At 36.9% G+C, this 23,760-nt stretch overlaps 3 protein-coding genes across 3 annotated transcripts in view; 1 reads left to right on the top strand and 2 right to left on the bottom strand.

The window, feature by feature from the left end:
- LOC587367 (vesicle transport through interaction with t-SNAREs homolog 1B) overlaps positions 1-5,981 on the bottom strand; it is a 36,748-nt gene extending 30,767 nt beyond the window's left edge. Inside the window, exons 1-3 of the mRNA XM_030998309.1 lie at positions 5,682-5,981; positions 2,593-2,651; positions 914-1,024 (exon numbers count right to left, since the gene is read on the bottom strand). Of these exons, the coding sequence (XP_030854169.1) occupies positions 914-1,024; positions 2,593-2,651; positions 5,682-5,868 (357 nt within the window). The 5' untranslated portion in view covers positions 5,869-5,981. The remainder of the gene's footprint in view (positions 1-913; positions 1,025-2,592; positions 2,652-5,681) is intronic.
- Positions 5,982-6,024: 43 nt separating this feature from the next.
- LOC577292 (flocculation protein FLO11) lies at positions 6,025-15,891 on the top strand. The gene is made up of 7 exons (XM_777529.4): positions 6,025-7,890; positions 8,250-8,574; positions 9,009-9,249; positions 10,759-11,003; positions 11,477-11,809; positions 12,369-12,539; positions 12,830-15,891. The coding sequence occupies exons 1-7, from the start codon at positions 6,047-6,049 to the stop codon at positions 13,202-13,204; spliced, it is 3,534 nt and encodes a 1,177-aa protein (XP_782622.2). The 5' UTR covers positions 6,025-6,046; the 3' UTR covers positions 13,205-15,891.
- LOC577352 (cyclin-dependent kinase 2-interacting protein) lies at positions 14,997-22,111 on the bottom strand. The gene is made up of 5 exons (XM_011678249.2): positions 21,974-22,111; positions 20,227-20,386; positions 19,376-19,511; positions 18,445-18,574; positions 14,997-17,733 (listed from the first exon to the last, which is right to left on the bottom strand). Exons 1-5 carry the CDS (start codon positions 22,044-22,046, stop codon positions 17,537-17,539), a joined length of 696 nt encoding a protein of 231 aa, XP_011676551.2. The 5' UTR covers positions 22,047-22,111; the 3' UTR covers positions 14,997-17,536.
- Positions 22,112-23,760: the final 1,649 nt, after the last annotated feature.

Genomic DNA, 23,760 nt, shown 5'->3' on the forward strand with positions numbered 1-23,760 from the left:
TAGGAATGATAACCCAACTAAATTAAACAAATTATTACAAAGAATGAATTAATATTTGAATTTTTAAAGCAACTGAATGATTGCATCTACAGGAAATCAATATAAATACAATATATCCAAAACAAATATTAAAGGAAACCGAACACCAAGAAATAACTGTACTTATTCTGAGAGATTTATTATATTATTGCCCATTAATCTAAGGTATCAAGCAAGAATAATGTACAGTTTCTCAGCAAGACATGGGCATCGTCATTTTCATGACTACGTGACGTACTATGCGAAGTCGTTTAGCAAGTTAATTTATTCAAATTTATGGATGCTTCCTTTCCAGACGTGTGTGGTGATGAAGCATTTCATTCACATGCTATTATCCTTTGTACTACAATTGCAAGAACGCAAATTGCATAAATAAGTTGGTGCTCTTCTAGGGTAAAGTTTTCTCATAATTTAAATAGATTTGTCAACTGCCATAGTGTATTATTTATGAATGAATTTAGTTACAATTGTTCCCCTGTTATTTATTTTTCACTAAATATAATTTCTATCTTCTCAGTTATGATTTTTCCTCATTGAAAAGTAAAGGTTTCGTTATTGATTTAACAATTCTTTCCAACTAAAGCTTGGTGCATGATACATGTACAACTTCAACTGGTACGTCACATTTTTAAGAAAATGGCTGCGCCCATGTCATGCTAAAAGGCATCACATCACGCCAGGAAAATCTTCATTTATATATCTCTTGTACATTTTTGTAAGGAATATTATACATCAAAGGGCAGGAATTCATCTCATTTTTCAGAATACCTACACTTATCCTTTGGGGTGAGGTTTCCTTTAAGCTCTTTTAATAAAGAAAGACGTTAGGCCTTTCTTCCTCTAAATGAATCTTATTCATTGTTTTCAGACTTACTGCATCTTTTTGTAGTCTTTCTACCTCTCTCCTGTATGACCTCACTTTACCCATGAGTTGAGTTCTAAAGCTTCCTGGGGCTGGTGAGGCTTCATTCTCAAGACCTGTAACCTGTCATAACAAATACAAATTCAGTTTACATGTAATAATAATAATAATAATAATAAGTGGCTTTTATATAGCACTTAATACATCAACGATGTGTCTACGCACTTACAGATATATTACCCCTGTCATCTGATTCAGGCATACCCGCACACAATGTATGCACATTCTCCACTCCCTGGGAAGGATTCTAGCCAGGCGTCATTTTAACAAGCGCACACTAGCTCATCTAAACCACATCATCCACACTACATGTACTTCATTGATTGCCAAGATAATGTTAACCTGTGAAAAGAAGAGCATAGCAGGGCACAAGAGGCATTGCAAGGGTAAGCACATTACCTCTGGAAAGCTCAAAAATAGCTATTGTAAACTGAAAAACTGTTCTGGTGACAATGATAAAATAGGAAATAAGCATTTTTACTAGACCATAACCCTAGAAAAGTTCCTGTCTGCAAGACCCTGCAGATACTGTACCAGTAGCTATTTTTTGTCATACTGAAGCATTCAACAATCTAAAGCTATGGAGCAACAACAAATACACTAGCAAGAAAGCAGTCTAAAAGATGATTCAAATGGTGTAAAAATGTGAGCCTGTTCTCAAACTTCTTTCATTTCCTGAAATTCATTCTATTCGGTTACCTAGTCTAATAGTAAAGAGAAAACTGTCTTGAAAGTTTCGCTTTACTCTGCTTGACATCCTTCAAATGAGGGTTGCCATTTTGAAGGAATGATAATTTCAGAGTGGCACAACTGGTGAGACACCAAATGGAAAGATTTTCTCACCAAGACTACTAAGATCATTATGCATTCAAATTGTCCCTCATAACCTAACAAGATATCTGGTTCACCTATTTCAAACAGTTGAGCAATTCTTTTCTTGAGTATTAAACCTTTGGCATGCATAACTTGTTAGTGAATAAAACCTCAACTTAGAACTACTGCAGAGAACTTCTTGGAATGCCACCTGTTTGAGATGCCAGGGTTACAACATGACCAGCTCTTGGTATCAGCAGCTTTGTCTTATAAATTTGCATTCATAGCCATTTGTGTAGAATAGACCTGTTTACAAATTTATTTTGATGGATGCATACTTCTTTCCAAAACCCCTTTGATACAACTATTTGATTCACCTGGTCTGCATAATAGCATGTCTATGAATAAAATTCACTTTGCATGTACATTTAATAGTTGTTGCTAATTAGGGCAATCCTCTGACAAGCTAGTCAGTCATCAAGAGAAACCTTTGTTCAAAAAGTATGCACAGAATGAGTAAACAGACCTATTCAATAGAGGAGTTTACTATGTATTTCAATTCCTGCATGTTTCTTACAGGAACCCACCTCCAACTATTTCATTCACCAGCTATATATGTATATACATGGATGGGATTAACTTTGATGGTTGTTGCTATGTCAGACAAGCATCTTCCGAGAAGTATGCACAAGTCTATTAATACATACCATTCTGTCTGTCTGACATTATATTTCTGTCAAAATGCCAATCCCAATTGAATTTTCTCAATTATAGTAATATTTATAAATCTTGTAATCTTATAAATTTCACTTTCATACCATCACAAGGAGATCCTCTGTTTCTCTAAGAACTTCACGCACTAGCTTTTTCCTTTCCTCTGCAAAGAAAAAATACAAAAAGTAAAAGAGAAATATTACTAAATGAGTTAGAACGAATAAAAAACAAAAAGAGAAAAACTTATTACAAAGAAAATTATGTCACCCTGAATATGTGAAAATTAGTTAAATCACTTCATTAACAATTTCCTTCCCCTCCCCCCCCCCCCCCAAAAAAAAAAAAAAAAAAATGTTAGTATTTAAAATAAATAATTTAAAATAGATAATTTGTTGGTACTTTTCCAAGTGCAATTGCAATACAAATTGCTACACAGTATTTAAATTTTAGTTTTAACAAAACAAAACAATTTCCACTCATTAACTGCTTTTAGATAAAAAAAAAAAAGTGACTAGACATGAAATTAACAAAACTACACCATTCTTGGTTACACTTTTCTTCATCAAGATAAAACATGTCTTTTGTGCTCTAAAATAGGTCTCTCAAAAATCTGTATTTTATACACCCATTTTGCCTGATGATTCTGATTAAAGGATAAGAAGTGCAGATGTGCAGTCATTTTAAATTACTTAAAGCCATACTGTCCTACTTGTAGCTACTTGCTCCCTCTATATAGAAAACAATGCCTAATTGATGACCATTGGTTCCCTATGATCCTCTTTTTCTTATGTTAATTGACAGCTGAGTTGATGAGATAGCCACCTTTAATCGATATGAAATACAGGTAGATCTGCTGACAAGTACTTGTTAAAATCCCAATATTTCTGTATTTTTGTGTTTGAAAAGCAATTAAATGTAAATGACCATTTACATGACCCGTTTTTGCATTTTTCCATGACCAGATACATGTAAGTACATGTAAGGTATGGTTTTCACCATCCACACACCCTTTGTCAGTTCAAACTAGAAGGCTGTCATGGCCCATAGCCACACAGGCACATAAACACGGCCGCCAACACCCAAGATCAATTTCAATGACTTTCCAGAAGATCTTATTTTTCCATGACCATGGGAACCCTGCTTTTATTAAATTAGTTCATTCAAAATTGAAAAATCTCTTGACATAGTCATAAATCGTTCTTTCGAGTTTCAGTACAATTGTCCACATCACTACCATCAGTCAGTAGAGGTGCAATATGGGAGACTCTTTCCTATTTAGGAGAATTCTTGTCAGACCTATGTCAAGATTTTGGGTAGCTGATTTTTAAGTCATTATCCCAATTTCCTTGACTTCCTAGGGATTACTTACCTTGGCCCAAAATGAAAATGTGATAAGCAGATTCATTTTTTTTTCCTTAAATTACCCTGTTTGACTTTTTTCTTTCAAAATTAAAATTAACTGTCCACTTTTTTTAATGCACATGCAAAGTTAATGGGCTCCTGACCTCAGAGAGGAAATATGGGAAAAACCAGCTGCCTTGTTATTGCATTGTTTCTTTTGTCCTTTTGTAAGCTTATTCTTTTATATATAGACAAACCCTCAGGTGAAACAACATGACAGTCATAACTTTATTCATCAACTATAGAAATATCTCTAATCTCCCTAAACCGTTTCCTGAAGAGCTTACTAGCTAGACATCTCATGAAATTGATTTTATCGGCAAGAAGAGGAGCCACGACTCAGCCTGAGTCGCAATTCCACCTCAATTATAAAAAAAGTAAATTTAGGTAAAAACTGCTATTATTTAAATGAATTAGGAAATAAAAACGATTGGAAATAGTAGCAGGGGATAAGAAGAGATGCAAAATACTAAAAAAAGTGTAGATTACAAAATATATTTGTGGGTATTTCATTTCAAGAACGGTGAATCAGTTTTGTTTTTGAGATGGGTACCCCGGATATTTTCATTTGATAGTTTAAAAAAAAACACCTTTATATTATTCTTAGTAAAATTGCCATGCTATAAAAGTTGCGTCCAATGCTTAAGGCTTCAACAAATATTAAAATCACAAAATGTAAGCATTCCAAATCAAATAACAAATTTTAAAACTATTTAGAGATAAAATTTATCTTGAAATTGATGTGGGTCTGAAAATCAGGGAACATACTTCTGATTATGACTTCCCTGCCATGACAGATTACCCATTCCATCAAGGATTTTACCATATGGAAAAGTTTCAGGCCGAAATTCCACTAAAGTAGATCTGCGCGTGTCTTTTTTTGCTCAGCGCACAGCCACACGTGTACGTCTCATGAATAATTCATGACCCTACGCGCCAACTGCATACACAGCCATCTGAGCCATGTAAAGTCGAGTGCGCGCACCATGACTCTCTATGCTAATGAGCTCGGAGAGTCGCCAAATGTGATTGGATGGAAAAGATTAATCTTCTTACTTGTCAAAGGTTTCCGACAAATTTTCAAGACCAATCAGCTTGATTTTGATATAGGACAGAGAGGGATAAATTCCGCACTGGAAAGTGAACGCGCTGTATGTGTAGGGTAATCCGTTGCTGGGATACAGTCTCAAACACGGGTTATCGATTATGTTTCCTGCTTTGAATTGTGCAAGTACGTGCATTGCTATGAAAGGGTTGGTATCAAAATTCACTTGAAAATCTTTCTTTCGAGGCCTTTTCCGACGCGAATACTTAAAATTATTTTCTCATATTCTGGAAAATACAAGAAAAAATATAGGCAATAGAAAAACGTTCGCACCAGCCTTGTTTTTTGCAGCATTGCAAAGTTACACCACTATCTTTGACAAAAGAACGTTTTTTGAAGCCTGTGCCCATTAGTTCAAATACATGCGCGCGAGCATGAGTTCAAGACTCGCCCAAAAAACACCACTTTTCCATATGATGTGGAAATAAACGTGTATAGGTCTAGTCAGTTTAGTTAAGTGGAAAAAAGTCATGCCATAATACATTATAAAGAAGGATCATTGAATACGAAAGAAATCTAACAATTTAACTTCTAACTCATGAGTATGACATATTAATTGATCAACAAAACATGTAGAATTCTATAGGTTAATGATTAAAACTTAATTGTTATCATGAATGAAAATGAAAATGACACTGCACTGTCATGTCACTGTGCAGTGTCAGTGTCATTAGTTCTTATTCTTACCACCAGATGAATTTGGAATTCTTGCTTCAAGTTTGTACTTGACTGTGTCACAGAGAGTTCGGTAGTCATCTTCAATCCTTTCGAATTGCTCTGAAGACATGGTGAATGTTTTATGTGCAAATCCTCTAGAATATGGACTCGGGAACCTAAAACTTGTAAAAGGCACAGTAGACTTTATTATGAACATCAATGTGCAACAATCAGGTGACCTCCAATAAAGGGGTTAGACTCTATCCGGGCGTTTTATATAGTTCTCATGCAAAGGTAATGTACTCAGTGCGTGGACATCATAATTAGACAAAAAACGACTGCGCGAGGTCCCCAGTACATTTTCAGGGTTTACTTTTGTTGAGAGCAGCTTTGATATGGCGGACGCGGAGGGTGTTGAAAAAGTAGATTCTACTCCTTCTGATCCCGATTCTGAGACCCAAGATGATTTAAAACAACAAGGCTTCAACGGGGAGAATACTACAGGAACAAAGGAAGGAAAATCGCTGGATTTATTGTCCGAGGCTCTTTCAAAAATGGACGAATCCGGACAGGAAGATGACATGAACTTCTCTGCCGCAGCAGGAGAGACAGCCGACGCAAACACCGAAGCCCCGGGTAGCGGCGTGTTAAATGATCATGATGATAAACAAGATTCTGGAACTGTCATTCCAGAAGCTGAACAGCATGGACAAGGAGATGGAGAAGCACACAGTTTTCCCGAAGTTGTAGATCAAGATCAAATGTTGATTGCTGACAGCACATCAACTTCAAGTAACAATGGGTTAATTGATGATTCAATTGCATCACAAGCTGATTGTCTGACAAGTCAAATTGATTCTGAATCTTCAAAAATTGATACAGGCTCCTCTGCTCTAGCTCTTTCAGGTGATTCCGCCATGTCTTCTTCATCAAATAATGTGCTGTCGGATATTGCAGCAAGTTCTTTACTTGGATCCATTGCAACCATGATTGATTCAGGCAGCGAATGCTCTCTTACAGATAACACGAGAAATAAAGATGGATTAAACATCCTAGAAATGGCTTCAGCATCATCAGTTGGAACCACTCCCACTTGCATTGCATTGACCGCTGCACCTGCAGCGAGTCCTATATCTTTGAATTTAGCAAGATCAGTTCAGAACACATCACTACTTGTTAATGGGAATAGTTTATTGACAGGTTCAAGTAATATTGCTAGCCTCGGAACATCTCTTCTGAATACACCTGGCCTCGTACAAGCCATCTCCCAGCAACAAACAGCTCCAATTACAAGCGTTCCAACTCTGAGAGTAGCCTCTTCAACCCCTTCGCCAGTAACAATCACCGTCCGAACACCACCCGGGACAGGGGCTCTCAGCCAAACACTCATATCCAATATCGTGAATACCCCAGAAGTGCAGGCCCTGTTAGCGAAGAATCCTGGTCAACCCATCACCATTGTCCGTGTCCCAGATGCTCCCGCTACCGTGACCACCCAGTCATCCACTCCAGCTCCAGCCCCTCTCCCAGCTCCGGCTCCAGCTCCAGCTCCTGTTTCTGCAGCGATCTTGACCCCCAGCCAGACACAGGGAAGCACGATTCCACTCATGAAAGTAGTGACAAATGTGACCAACAAGCTGCAAACACCTGTCAGAACTTTCCCACCTGGTACTGTCTTGTCCAACAGACTTTCTAACAATGGCAATCCAACAACCGCGATCACAAGAACAACTTCATCACCCTCTTCAGCATTGGTCAGAGCCTCTCCGAGTCCTAAGCCAGCCATAGTCCTTGGCGTGAAGAAGAAATTTGGGCGAGGTGGAGGTAAAGCAGCAGTCAAGGGAATGGCCCCTGCAGTGCCATCCTCCCGGGACTTGCATCTTTTGAGACAGAAGAGACCTGCCAACTGCAAGACTCGATCAGGACGAGTATCCAGGCCTCCGTTGTACCGAATCAAAGAATACAAGACCATGTCCAATGAAGAGTTGGGAGATCAACCAGGTTCCTCTGATGGAGAGTACTCAGACTATGATGAGACTGAAACTGGATCATCTGCTCTCAGCATGTATAATCTGAAGAGAAAGTATAAATGTCAGAACTGTGAAAAGAGGTATATTGGTAAAGGTGGCCTTGCCAGGCACTACAGAGAAAACCCAACTCATGGAGATCCAGATTCCGTGTTTGCAAAGACAGAAGATGAAGACCAACAGTTTGACGAGAGACAAAGTGATGAGAAAGAGTAGGTTTCTTTGTTCTTTCATTTTAAATTATTTGTGTTTCCTTGATTGTGAAGTGAAAGTTCCATGCCAAAAAAGAAGAAAGAAAAAGAAGCAATTCTTTTAATTAAAGGTGTATTTAAAATAACATCTGTATAATTATCATAATTTCCACTTCCTACAATGTAATCTTTATGTAAAAACTAAAAAGGCCTAACATTTTAAGACATTTACATGGTATGGTACAAATTTTTGATCTTGTAGTCCTTCAGGTTTCATACATGTATGCTTCTCATGGCAGAAGAAAAGGTAGAAATTGAGTTAAAATCATTGTTAAAACCAAACTGTTCATCTAGTACTTCATTTTTTTTTTGTTCTTTAGCAAACAAGAGGAGAAGACACCAAGCGAGGCAGATGAGAAATCTAATGGAGACCAATCTCCTAAAGCTGAAGCTGAAGATGAAAAGCCCTGCTCCTCAGAACAGACATCCAAAGAAGATGAGCAAACATCACCAGTGCGGCCCAAACCAGCTATCATCACCTACCACTACACCCCTAGGACTGGACCATATAAACCCAGAGGTAGAGGGAGAGGGAGAGGAAGACCCCCTGGCTCAGGTCGTAAGGTCATTGATCAGAGTGAAGACTCGCCAACAGTATCATCAAACAGCAAAGATGTTGAAAAGGAAGATACATCAACTTTTAAGGTTGGACTTCTTTCTGAATTTTTGTGTTTATGACATTACTTGAAGAAGAAAAAAAGCATAATTCTAAGGATCTATTGAAGAATATGGTCATGTTTTTTCCTTTGTGTTTGAGGGATTGAACAAGCTTTTGTATTGATAGTTGTTCAGTTTTTTAAAAGGCATATACTTTTTCACCAGAAGCATTTAGGAAAGCATCCCATCACCTTTAACTACATTGTACTGTAACCATCCGATTCATAGATTTAAAAATCCCAGATATTTGATTAATCTATTTAGAACATCTTTCAACGTCTGTTGCATTTAATGATGATCTGATCAAGAGCATTATCTTTTCTATCCGAATCATAGATTGAGAAAATCACATATCTTTTGATATGCCTTAACCATTCAAGTAAATTATAATACTGTGAATATCTATACATTTTTTGCCACAGTTCTTTGACCCCAAGTCTCCCCTTGATGAAGATCTGATCAAGGTCACGCTACCTATGCTGTGTAAGGTCATCAAACCCTGGGAGTACACTGTGGCCAGAGCTCAGCAGACCACCACCAAAGATGCTATCTTCCCTACTATCCTCAAATCTCTCAAAGAAATGCATACAGAAGCCAGAAAGATGGCTACATCATGCCTGGAGCGCATCTCAGGTGCTGCTGCAAAGGATCATTCCTGGAAAGGTTGATAAATTAACTTTAGACAATTTTTTCAGCCTAGGGGGTGTTTCACAAAGATCCTAAGTTGAACTTATCTGTACGTTGGACTTAACAATTAAAGGGATCCGGTAACTTTGTCTCAGATTCTGAAACAAAATTCTGGATTTAGCTCATGATGCAATGATAATTATAAACCTTTAGGTCAGTCAGGAACCCCATGACTTTTACAAGCCGATCGCCTGTCTGATTATCCAGATATTTATGATTGGAATTACAAATTTTGAAAACCGTTCGCCTGACGGTTTTCATAACACTACAGTCTACTGGGGAAAACGAGTATGGTAAAACCGGTCACTCAAAGATTTTTACTTTATTGGGGCACTTCTTGATCATTTTGAAGCGCAATTTTTTTAGGGCTTCAATATTACACCATATCACAGACACTGATAACACGTAGGGCCATGTATCTCAGATTTAACATTGTTAAACGATCCCTTTAAGGAAAGCCGTTAGCATCTATGAAAATATTTTGTTAACATTATTTTAAAAGGCATAAGATGTTGATTCAAATCATTCATATTTTCTATTATTAAGGAGATTTCATGTTCTTGATGTGGAATTTATACAAAGTTTAAAATATTTTTCTCTTTTGAATATATTTTATTTTAAGGCTACAAATGGTTCTTCATAATTTTAAAGTCTGTCTTAGAGTTAAGTTAGACTTAGGAATAGGATCTTTGTGGAACACCCCCTTGGACATTTCAATAAATTATAAGCATGCTTGATAGGCAAATAGAGGCCCATGCAAAGCTCTATTACTAGTTCATTCCATTTAAATACATTTACATGTAGGTACTTGTTATTAACTCATAAATGATTTTGCACTTGCCATTATACATTGAAGTCTTTGGGATGGAGATTAAGGTAACATAAACCTGAGCTCATGACAGGTCTTCACTAAAGACATGTGATATCTGTTTAATACACTGTGACTTGTAGATATATATAGGTTTTCCCAAAGTTTGGTATCAGTAATTTTTTGTAAACAAGTACAGTGAACATGTGCTTTTTATATTAAAAAAGTGCAAGATTATTAGCAATTTGATTCGTCCATGTATGCCAGTGTCTTTGACAATATATTTAATGTATTCTTGTTTAAAGAAAAGGTTGAGTTCTGGGAAGAGGTGAAAAATAATTTGTGAGCGTTATTATCGTATTATGCAAGTGTGGAAGAACATCAGATAAACTGTTCCCTGAAAAAGCATGTCTCTTCAAATGCCTTAATTTTCTAAATACGGCATGTAGCATCATAAAATCATAAAAGTGTACAGTGCTTGCAACTTTACCAAGACTGGGCCAAATTTCTTATAATTTTGATGATTCCAGAACCTTGCAGTACACACCAATACTTATATGCTAGATGATCAACCTTTTCTGATTGATTCCACAACGTTTCTTTCACAATGTAATCGCATGACCAGAACTCAACTTTGTCTTTAATTCAATCTTATTTAATCTACCCCCCCCCCACAGGGAGTGAAACACAAGAGCTTCTGATTGAGGATGACACCATGGCTAAGGTACTTGGTGTGGAGACTGGACGGTACCGCTTCAAGAATCCTTCAGAAGATGCACTGCCAAAGACTGTAAGGCTTCTGAGCCGGAAGCAAGAAGCAGTCTTGATCAAAGATAAAGAACAAAAACAACCCAGAGTTGCAGAGAGTGTAGGAGAAGCACTACAGAGGAAGCGCAGAATGGGAAGTCCAGCAAGGAGTGAGGTAAACTTTGAGGGGTCATAGTTTTGATTAGAGCAGATGTTTACTCACTAATTATACTATTAAAGGCCGGCTGTACTAGTATGGCTGGGAGGATTAGACCACACAGCGTGGTCAATAACAGGTGGCTATCTCATCAACTCAGCTCTCAATTAACATAAGAAAAAAAGGATCATGGGGGACCAATGTCATTGAATAGGCATTGTTTTCTATATAGAGGGAGCAAGTAGCTACAAGTAGGACAGTGGGGCTTTAAAAAGGGCTGTTAATATTAGAGTTATCTAATCAAATCTATGTTGACAAATGTAAATTGTATAGATTTTGTTCACAGGACCTGTTTTAGTATTGCTTGTAGGATCTCACAGAATTGTGGTTAATTATTAAATGATAATATAGAAATGTGAATTTATACATCTAAAATTGATATGATATGCATCTAAATATTCACTGGTAAAATTTTTGGTTCATTTAAACAGCCCCCGAGCAAAAAGACCCCTGGAACCATCAGCATCCTTTCCCCCTCTAGGTCTGCATCGACCAGGCTCACGACACCCACCGCCACCTCCTCCACCTCCGCCGCCGCTAAGAGAGTCCACACCATCGGGAACATAGCATCCATCGCTGATGTACCCCTCACCAGCACCACCACGGTAAAACCTGCTGCAAAGCGACCCATCCCTCCTCTGGGACCTATATCATCCAAGGCATCCAAGGGTTTGGAATCCAACTCTGCAGCCTTTGAATCCAGCCCTACGGCCAAGACGACCAGTGCTACGACAACATTGCCACCCCTCAAACCCATCAAAACGGTAAATGGCTTTTCTCATTGAATCAATCTTCTTCTCAGTTGATCCCTCCACTATTTTGGAGATCCCTGGAGTCCAAATAAAGTAAATGTGTAAATCCAACCAGTTAGAAGCTTTGGATAGCATTACTGTGCTGGTAAAGTACTATACGTGTACTTCAGGTCCCTTATAGATGACATATTCTGTGTTTCTCTCTTTCTTCCTTTCTCTTGTACCTATGTGCTTTAGATTGAACATCAGCTTATGGAATTGCAAGAGTCATTTTTGTTTTCAAGGATTATGTGTATCTAACAATCTATCACCACTTGCAGTTTATTTGTACACAATGCACATCCGGTTGCTTGTATCTAATTTTGATATCAGATGTGGTTTATTTCTCTTTATCTACCTAAATAGTACCACTGTTGATGGTACTTGGGCAATTCAGATTAGGGTCATCTTTTCATGCATCAGGTTTCCACACAGTCTTGTGAGATTGATGAAATTCATGCTAAAGATCACTCTGATTCGCTATTTCTCTGCCAGTACTGTTTTACACAATTATTCATTTAACTTTATTCAGAAACCTACCATCACCCAGCCGGCATCATCATCATCAAAACAGGTGAGCAACTCCAGCACAACCTCCACCACCAATACCACACCATCATCTAGCATGTCATCAGACCCACAGCTCATGACAGGTGGTCTTGATACCATGGCAACAACTTCCCAGGCTGTCTCTTCTGATGTGGTAAGACTTTGATATGCAAATCACTTCATTTGCATAAATTGTTGTCTTGTATCTTTCCCCTTTTCTGAATAGTCTATCTATTTTAGATGTGTGAAGTAATAGGTCGGTGTATTCTGTATAAATTGGCATATAATTATGATTTCATATTTGTAAAAAAAAAATGTAGGTCATCCTTTGATGCATTGTGTTAGGATACTGCCTGTTACTCATGATTTATTGTGTAAATATATTCTAGCACTAAAGTATATACCAGTGGTATAACAGATATCTCCATTGTTGTTCTTACTCAGGCTGACCCAGCGAAAGCAGGGGCATCATCCAGCGAGACTGGTACCTCCCTCATGGAGACGGGGGGAGAAACGCCCTCTGAAGACCTGGTAGAACAGACCACCGTCTTGCCCGAGGGCACCACCATCATGCAGCTGGAAGACGGTACCTTCCTCCTCCAGAAGCCGGATGGCACCGCCATGCAGATCCAGACACCCGACGGCATGACCATAGAGACTGTCCAAGCTCTGCTGTCTATGGAGGGGGGTGCCATTGAAACTGTTGAGGAACCCAGTCCCCAGTACATCCTGGACGATGGCAGCTGCGTCCAGTTACCGGCCGGAATGTCCCTGGATATGGCCGTTGAGATGGGTTTGATTAATCAGTCAACGGATTGATCGCTTCAGAACCATGGTCCTCCGTGGGGAGGAGTGTGCTGTGTGTATATATGAATTGCCATAATGCCCAACTTGCCAGTATTGTGCATCATGCAGTCTGTCTGTACTGCTGCAACCAACCACACTGTAGTCTGTCAGCAACTTGCCTTTCTTTCATTTTTCACTCTCTATTCAATCATTCTCTCTTAGTTTCTCTGTTTATTTGCGTATTCAACTTTCAGAATGTTTGAGAATACAGGTCTATGATATCTAGTATTTCAGCTGAATATATATCATGGAACTCTCAAATAAGGAAAGTATTTTTGTAACAATACTGTGACAAATGACATGTCTGCACCTAGAGTGTACCTTTGTTTGAAGTAGAATAGTGTGAATATTAATTAAGTGTATAAATTGAGTACCTGGAAATGTTAATAGCAGTCAAAACCTTTGATTCAAGTATTAAGATAACTTGTAAAGGAATCCTGTAGGCATCTATAAATTGTCTGCCCATTCTCCAGAATTCGACAGCTGTCTTCAATTGTAAATATGTAACATATATGCTTGTGTATATTTTTGAATATGGCAATATAGTTTGTTTTTTTAGAATTTGTTTGGTCTGCTTTATACGTGCATGAATTTGATATGTGTATTCAGCTACCATTATTAGGTTTGAGTATGAATGTATGCTCTGTACATTGCATGTCTAGTCTGGAATGTTTTGCAACACCATTTCCAACGTTGTTGACTGTATATGATAGTGAGATGCACATATGTAGAGTTTAGTAGTTTGATATACAGCTATAATATCCTTTTGAGGTGAAAATTATTTTTCCATCACCACCACCATAGCTAGATATTGAATGCTTGGTATAGTCTCCCATGTATTTTTCTCTGTGTTAATCTGTTACAGAGATATAGTCTGAGAGCTCTAGTAGACAATGTGCAGGTTTACCAACATATTCCAATTTTATCAGGCATGAGAATGGAGTTTGGTGAAAAAATGAAATTATAAATATCCTTAAAAATTGAATCATGATGTCTCTCGAAACTGCGAAGGTTTCATCGATAAAGGCCCCCCAATTTTTTCCTTAAAACAAGGGAAACACGGTTTTATGCAAACCTTAAAGCTTGCCCAGGGTAGCAACAAGTAATGTATGCAAACTGAATTTCAAGTATTGTATTCCATTCATTTGAAACATCCATAATTTTGAATACATTAATAAATCACAGAGATAGACTTCGATAACAGATAACAGCTGTTAGTATCAAGCTAGAAATAGAATAAATTGCATTTTGCACAACAATGATCAACTTAATGTTTGTAATTGAATTTTACATGCTTCATTAATGATATCTAATTTGAATCTTCAAAGCATGAGCCAATGAAGTCATTGAAAGGTTGTACTGTACTCCATGTAATGGGGATATTTGTTGCATTAAAGTGACTAAACATGTAGTTTTGGGGAGATTCAACTCATTCTGTTCTTTAATTAATGTTTTCATCCTTCTTGGAATTGCACTAGTGTGAATTTATCAAAATTTGACTCCCGATGCATACCATAGACATGTATGCATATGAATGGAATGAATAAAAAAGGGTGAATTATATAATGTAATATTGGTTGAAATTATATGTGGTTCTATGTCTTCTCATGAAATTTTAATTTGAACCAAAGTTGTACGAATTGAATTGAATTCAAGGTAAGAAATGGTATATAGGACAGAAATAGAATATGTTAGTCGTTTACAAATCTGTTAGTAATGAGATTATGAGAATGAACACTATATTATTAAGCAAACAGCACAAAGCTAGGGGTCGAAATCTTATCCATTTATTTAATATTACCCAAATTACCAGTAGACCATGTTTGTCATGTATTTACATGAATGGACATTACTTCTGATTATTATGTATGAAACAAGTACATGTATGTTGCTTTAGGCATCCAGTTATTGAATTAACTTTTCTAAATTCTGTACATAGTGCTACATTCTACATCAAATGGACTAGAATCTTTTTCTTTCTTTTTTCTTCAGTTTGAACTTCTAATTGAACAAGGGAAAAGTAAAATGCCAGTTATATCTGAAGTAAATTATGAGCCTCTATTTGTCAAATAAATCATGTAACTCCCTGGGCAAGAACATTTTTGACATGTAACAAAGAAAATTATTTGGTTTTCATATGCATTTTTTCTTAAAGCTATAATTTGTAATATTTATGTGTGCTTAAAGAGGAGTAAAACAATATAATTAGGTATACCTACAAAAAATTACATTATGAATTCTTTAATTTGTAAAAAAAAGAAATTAAATTTTCTATCTTCTAATATTCCATGCATTGCAATCATCCTTTTCATTATTACAATTTTTGAAAGTGAATTTGTATACATTATTTGATCATTGAATTCTCCTATTGACAAGAAAATCTGTAAAGCAACTTAAGATGAGGTATTCACCATAATTTGAAGAGTGAAAACATCCAGATCAAATGTAAGGCTAATCAAATAAAATTCGTGCAAGTAATTGAATTTCACACTACTCCAGACATTTCCCAGCTAAAACGATCAAACAACTTACTGTACCTAAAAACAAGTTAGGTTAATGTACAGAAAAAGTGAAATCTTTGTTGACGTATTCATGACGTTGCACCTGTATATACATGTGTCATGTGAATATTCCATTAAATATGTATGAAAAACATTGCAGTATCATCTTGTGTGTTCTGAGTGTATGTGTTGACTGTTTAAATCTGCACATCGGTTCTCACCAGCATAAGGAAAATCCACATCCAGTTAACAACTAAATTATTTATACCCCTGGTCAAATTTTGATGTTTTGTGTGTGTTTTCGTAACTCTAGAATGAAAGGTGGACTGGTTGAATTAGGGCCTTGGTTGAATTATTTTAAATGTAAGCTGTAATGCATCACAGTTTCAAGAAACATAAATCATGACACATCAATTTTCACATACTTAAAAAATTACAAAACTTGGCAAGGGTATGAATAATTTAGTTGTTAACTGTATATGTAAATAGAATATCAACTTTACCTCTAGGAATTGAGAAATATGCTGGTAAGATTTGGTAAAGTAACAAAGTGTATTTGAAAAGGGAGAGTGACTTGAACTGAAAGACAAATTGTATGTGTTATGAGAATATTCAGAGTAAAAAAGAAATTGAGATCATAAGCAAAACCAATAGTCTGAATAAAAGATTTTATTTCCTTTATTTAGATATACCGTACATTTTCCAATCTATCTCTGCCAAACATACAGAAAAAATTGGGTGTTTATGGAACCCAACGAGTTCTGAACTTTGGAAACATCAATGCCATGATCAATCCATGTTCAATCACTAAATTGCTTGTCCCTGGAACTTCCTTTAGGCTTTCGTGCGAACTACTTCTCAACTTCAGATGTTGCTATAGTGTTAATTTTGTTGGATTCTCTTCACAAACAAAGATCTGAAAAGCCATTTCTTGATTTGCACAGGCTTGCGAATGACTGAAAAGGCCTATATGATATAAACAGCCGTGCGGACATCCAAAAAGAAATGAGTAATTTGGTATTGCTACCGCATCTTCTCCTTGAAATAGCACCAAACAGTGAGCTCTGTAAGCAAGCTCACTAATATATTCACACTTTTCAGCACTACCTCTCCTCTATAGCCCTCGCAGCTCAATCATAATCATCCTGTATATAACTTCCTTTTCCTTCTGCTATCATGTAAGTCTCTCTAAGCATGCTCTTTGATATCACCAAATCATTCCATGATGCCTCTCCTCTCTGGTCCTCACTATTCATATTCCTAAATAACCGCCTTTCTTGTATGCTGTCACATCAACCCTGTCTCTGTGAGCATCATCTTCAATGTACAGCTGATGAAGCCAGGTAGAGGCGTACATCATTATGATGTCATGATTATCATAGTGATCCTTGGTGATCATCTTCTTGACTTCTAGCTTGAGCTCCTACATGTACAACTGCCTTTTTCATCATCTGTTGTCCAACTCTCGTCTATAGCACCATTGGCACCTCCAAACTGTAACCCTTTTTAGTCACGCTACAACCGCTTTTCCCTCTGATGTCACCTAAACCCCGTCTCTGTAAGCATACTCTCCAACGTAACCACTGCATCATCTTCCATGTATGGCTGATGAAGCCAGGTGGAGGCATCATCATGTCACAGTCTTCATGGTGAGCTATATCCTCAACGTTAACCTTCTTGACTTCTCACTCCTGCTCCTACACGTAGAACAGCCTTTTTCATCTCGTGTTGTCTAACTCTTGTCTACAGCGCCTCCGACTGTAATCCTTTTTAGTTGACGCTACACCTGCTCTTCCCTCTGATGTCACCTAAACCCTGTCTCTGTAAGCATACTCTCTAACGTAACCACTGCATCATCTTCAATGTACGGCTGATGAAGCCAGGTGGAGGCATACATCATCATGATGTCTCGGTCGTCATGGTGAGCTACATCCTCCACGATGACCTTCTTGACCTCCAGTTCCTGCTGGTACATGTCTTGAAGATGCTGTGAGGCTTGAACTGGACAAGACAAGAAGGAAGAGACATAATAATAATTGATTCTTATTGAGCGCTATTACAGAAAAACTGATCAGAGCGCCATTGAGTGTAACAAAGAGTTACAAAGATAGATGGTGGGATGGAGAATGAGATAAATACAAAGACAGAGAGAGATAACAAAAGAGAGATGAGAGAGAAACAAAACGCATTGGATGGGGCAGAGTAAAACAGTGAGTGTAACAAAGAGTTACAAAGATAGATGGTGAGATGGAGAATGAGAGAAATACAAAGACAGAGACAGAGAGAGAGAAGGAGAGGGAGAGAGAGAGAAGGAGAGAGAGAGAGAGGTCGGGGAACATAAACATAAATAATAAACGTGTTGTTATAAATGTATGAATATATTTCCAATGAGTTATTACAATATAAACACATTTATAACCCAAAAGGATTTTGTTAAATAAAATACAATGTAAAACTTCTACTATGCAATATGAGAAACTTGACTTCTTGGTGTTCATTCATCACACAAATTAATACTTACCAAATTTGTCCACTGACCAACTTGTAAACATTGGACTGGCATACATATTGGGATTCCTTCTTTTCTGCTCCAACTTTTCCACACCTTGGAAATGCTTTGTGATGGCAGCCATTTTTTTCATCAGAGTAGCCTGAAATTCAACATAAAAGTTGACTTCTTGGTGTTCATTCATCACACAAATTAATACTTACCAAATTTGTCCACTGACCAACTTGTAAACATTGGACTGGCATACATATTGGGATTCCTTCTTTTCTGCTCCAACTTTTCCACACCTTGGAAATGCTTTGTGATGGCAGCCATTTTTTTCATCAGAGTAGCCTGAAATTCAACATAAAAGGAATCTTATTTAGATATGTGAAGAAGGGCTCCAGGATTAAACTAACTGACCCAACAATCAAATATAGAAACATACAAGTAGCTAAAGTGACAATGGAATGAGGAGAAAAACAAAAGATGTAATATTCTAAATAAATTTCTAAATATTCACAGAATTGTAATGACTTTGTAATGATCAAGTTTGTAGTAATTAAAGTTAACCAGTCAATACTCCTTCAATACAGTTATGCTGCTACATAAGGTTATGAAACTAATTATTACAAATAATGAATTGCAATGCAGAGCTGCCAACACCAACTGACCAAAAAGTGGGTTTTTTCAAATTGTTATGAAATTTGTCTCTCTGCCCCTTTAGAAGCCAAACGGGGGTCAGGGTCCATCTCATGGCATATATGGACGTCATGGGCATAAATCTGCAATTGATACCTATTGTTCAGGGGGGGGGGGGTGATCTATTCATTCATCCCCCCTGAACAATAGGTATTACGTAAGGATTTACGCCCATGATGGACGTACATTGTGAGGAAACTAGCCTATTCAAATATTTTTATATCTTTTCCGCCAAAATGCTGAACTAATCCCTTGCCATTTTGGCCAAAAAGTGGCGTTTTTCTATTAAAAAAAAAAAAAAAATGAAATGAAATATGCCCCAAATCATGTTGCAGCTCATTATGTCTTATTGTGTGGAATGTTTTACTGCCTTATCCCTTTATTAGAGAAGGTACCAACTAAATAATCCCACTACTGGGTACTCTCTTATGCACACATCAGTAACATTTTTACCATAGATGTTTGTATGGTGGTCAGTTGTTCACATAAGGCTTCAAGACCTTCAGGCATCCCATCATGCTCATCACTCATAAACTCTGCCTCAGTGGTGGCCACAGACCGCACCTCAACCTTCCTCTGTCCGTCACTCCTAGATTACAGAAGAAGATATTAAATGTTATAAGATAATAAGTGGATCTTAATCAAATGATTTGTTGAGAGCGTACAAGTGACCAGGCATTTATCATGCCTAAGACCTAATTTTACTAATGAACGTTCATTAGTAAATGCTTATGACCAATTATTAGTCAAATCATGTTATAAAGCATCATTTTATAATTGTATATTAATCAACAAGTAGACTATTTGCACAGATTCTTACACTAAGCATGTAGGCAAAAAGCACAATTGTACCATACAGATTGGGAACAGCTATAGAATTTGGGCTTCCATGAATATTTTGGTGTAAGGAAAAATAAATCATTTAAAACTTATATTCTGGAAATTTGCAAAAAAGTATTACATAATTAGCAGGTTTCGATATAAGAGGCACCAGGTACACCTTGGCACCCAATATCTAAGTCTGGACCCCCAAATTTGAAAGTTTTTACACAGGGATCATGCATACAGACTAACAATTTCAATCCAAACCCCCTTCCAAAAAAAATTACTGTAGAGTCCTGTTCTAAGGGTACATATCATGGACATGCAAAACTCAAAATATAACTTACTTGAAAAGGATGATGGATGGGTTTTCTGTGCACATGTTTTTTTACTTCAGTGAAATCATTACAATCAGCTAATTAATGTTCCTTACAAGTCACTATTTGACACATCTTATAATTCCTTACTTTCGTCATACTTACTTTGCTTGAAGTCTGAGATTGATGATCTTGTTGATGATGTTGAAGCCTGCATCGTTCATTCCATTCCACTTATCGATATGATTGTGCCAATCAGCGCAGTGATCCTTGATGACCCGAGCACTACCTTGTAGCGGGCACTGAAGACCTGATGGGCTTGCATCTAGAGGTATAATTTAGATGGTTATCCCTCGGTTAGACAAAGGGGAATGAGTGGCAAGGACATTGAATCCTTTTCTACATTCAAATTCTCCTGATTTGAGTTTGCATTTTCTTTGTTCTTTTATAGGACCATCTACATGTATATTCTGAGCTTTAATAGATTGCCTGAAACAATAGTGTGACTGATAATGTAAATTGAAAAAATCTCCTTTTTTTTTTATTGGGGGTAGGGGGGGGGGGGGGAGGGGCATCACTTTTTTTAAAAATGCCTACCTAGCAAACATACAAAATAAACCTAGATTTATTTAATGTGATTTTAATTACTGGTAGCATTGAAGGTCTTTGTCTAACATTACTTGATCTGTGGACGAATATTAAACAGAATGGAAGTGAAAAAGAATAATTTGCATTCAAGATATATATGAAACGCTTTTGTTTGCCTATTTATGAAAGACCAGTAGGGTGTTTCACAAAGACTAAGATGGACTTAAAGTTGGACTTAACTATGACAGGCTGTTCATGTCACATGTTTTCTCTCACCATTATGATTTTAGATATTTCTTCCTTCAATAATGAATTATCAAAAAGCGTAAATTTGTGACCATGATTTGAACCTCCATTGAGAGACCAATGCCAGTATATGGTGAGTGCAAACAGTGGCATAAGAGGTCTGCCATAGTAAAGTCCAACTTAAAGTTGATCTTAGTCTTTGTGAAACACCACCCTGGAGAAAGTTATTTGGATGTGTAAATCACAAGTTTGGAGAAAACACGTATCAGGCTTTATTTAGCAGAAACGCATCAAAATAGGCCTTAATTTCTTATTGCATTTTCACCCTCACTTAGAGAGTACCGAATAGATAGGAGTTTCTTCATAACTGCGCAGGATTATTACACCCAGAGCTTTCGGCATCAACACATCTCCATTTTATTGTGTGTTATTTTAAAAGAAAAAAGGTAGTAATTGCTAGACTACGTAGGATACTGGCCGACTGCCTCGACTGCCTCAGCTAGCTCCTCGCAAGGTTTGTGTACGTATATCGCCTGCAGGCAGGCCGGCTATTTTGAAACGTACACTATACTATAGTACTATACCTTCGCCCGCGCGCTGACGCGCAGAGTCATGAAGATTTCACGCATAGCTGATCTTATTGACCTCGAGCACTGCATACTTGCCGAGAGGCAGGTATAATACACAAATACACACACACCACACACTATTGCATACACTTCACACAATATAACCGATGTGGCTGATTGGCAAATTTGACACTTGACTTACAATTTGAATTTTTACATTATTAATTCTTTTTAACATCATTTAAAAGAAAAAATAGTATTTTACTGCTACTTAGGTATCGTCAATTGTCACTAAAGTACCGATTCTTAGTGAAATCAGTTGAGTTTTGGAAAGTGGTGTTTGAAATGTCGAGAATAATTAAAAACACAGCCAGGGTAGTAATGCTACATGCAGCTAGAGTCTAGGAAGTGTGACTAGAATCTAGTAGACCCTAGCTAGAGTAGAGGGTCGATTCATTTTTTTTTTAAAACATATATTTTGCTAATATAAAAGTAATGGTAATGCCTACCTGCACCATCATCATAAGTGTTGCTTTTGTTACCACGACGAGATGAGCCTTTCTTCTTCTTTTCATCAGCCATTCTACTTGATATGATTAGACCTACTCTTTGTAGAGTCTACTACTAGACTCTAGGCCTTTCTGATGCCGAGCGGGACCGTGGCCGTGGCGCGGGCTTGCGGTGGAGCTACTGTACGTACTGCGTGTGGCTGGCGAACGGGTACCATACGGTCACATGATCATTGTAGTCAGGTGATACAATGGCGTCTGCTACGACCACAATGTAGCGATTCCGTTTTGCAGAAATTATAACCATGTTTGATCAAGTCTTTTCAGAAGTGTGTTTTCCTTTTGCTAGATAAGTAAATCCTGTTTTGATCCATTTGTTTATTCATGTTCAACCTAGATTTTCTGAAGTTTACAATTTTGGATATGACTGTTTATCGATACTGAAACACTTTTTGTTACCAGGTATATTCTTTAATAAGTTCCACTTTCTTGCATTTAGCAGACGTAAGAATTTCTACTAAATCTCATGGTTGGGGATAGATAGCCGACATTTGTGAATAAATTAAATACAACTGATACAGCGATCATAGTGAATGACCGAGTGAATGCATTGTCTTGAACTTGTGATAGTGAAATTGCCATTCACAGCTGAAAGAACTTTCCTAGACGTACTGGGAAGAATTTACTTGCCTAATTGTTCGAACCCAGTATTACTATAACTTCTTTCACAATAAACTTTTAGTCTGGTATCATCTTTTTCTCCACTTTAATCACCATTGACTTCGAGGTGAATGTCAATGGAGGTAATGGAGGTAATACACAAACTTTATGCATACACAAAACACAAACATCAATATTCTGATAAGCAATAATACTTTATTATATTTGATACAAACCATATCACTCTCTCAGTAGTAAAGAAAAATAAAAAATAGACCAGTAAAATTGCATTAATTGGCAACTAGAAACCACTGCAGCATGATTTCAAATTGCGCATGCAGATGCCTTTTTTTCAAATGCGTGTATCATACATCTTGTCGATATGTTGCAAGATTGTGAATGGAAAAACTGGTCTAGGTATTAACAAGCCAAGGCTGCAGTTTATTTGAATATTCCACTCTTTACCAAAGTTTCGTTCCAGTTCAGTGGCTTTTGCTCACTCAAGTGTGAAACATTACCAGATTTTTGTGTGATGATTTGATAAAGGGGACCTTATCAACATGTATGAACATTTCCTGTAATGAATTTTAAATGATTTTGGGAGAAATTTTCAAAATGTTAACATTTTTGAGATACACTATATATATATATATATATATATACGAGTTAAATATTCAAATTTGAGTTAATTGCACAAATTTAATTTCCAATAAGGACAAGTAAAAATACATGTGCAAATTAAACTCCCTTTCACCCACAGAGACATGACTGAAAGAGCTTTGAATGATAATATTTCATGTGATAATATATTTTACACAATGATTTCGCTCAATATAAGCAAGTGTAGATTCATTGGAGTCCAGATACATACATGAAGAAAATATCAAGTAAAAAAACCAAGAATATATATATATATCATTCCTTTATTAGTACATAGATATATTTTGGTATGTTACAAATATGGAATATATCATTCATATAACAAAGATCATTACTAATGGCACAGCCATCACCCCATAGACACCTGTGTTGCACCAACTGGTACAACAATATTTTCTTATATGTATATATTTTTCACTGTATATAATCAATTTGTAAACGTAACTTGATGTAAAAGATGCTAACAA

This window comes from Strongylocentrotus purpuratus, unplaced genomic scaffold, assembly GCF_000002235.5.
Source record: "Strongylocentrotus purpuratus isolate Spur 01 unplaced genomic scaffold, Spur_5.0 spur5_scaffold_5, whole genome shotgun sequence".
NCBI lineage: Eukaryota > Metazoa > Echinodermata > Echinoidea > Camarodonta > Strongylocentrotidae > Strongylocentrotus > Strongylocentrotus purpuratus.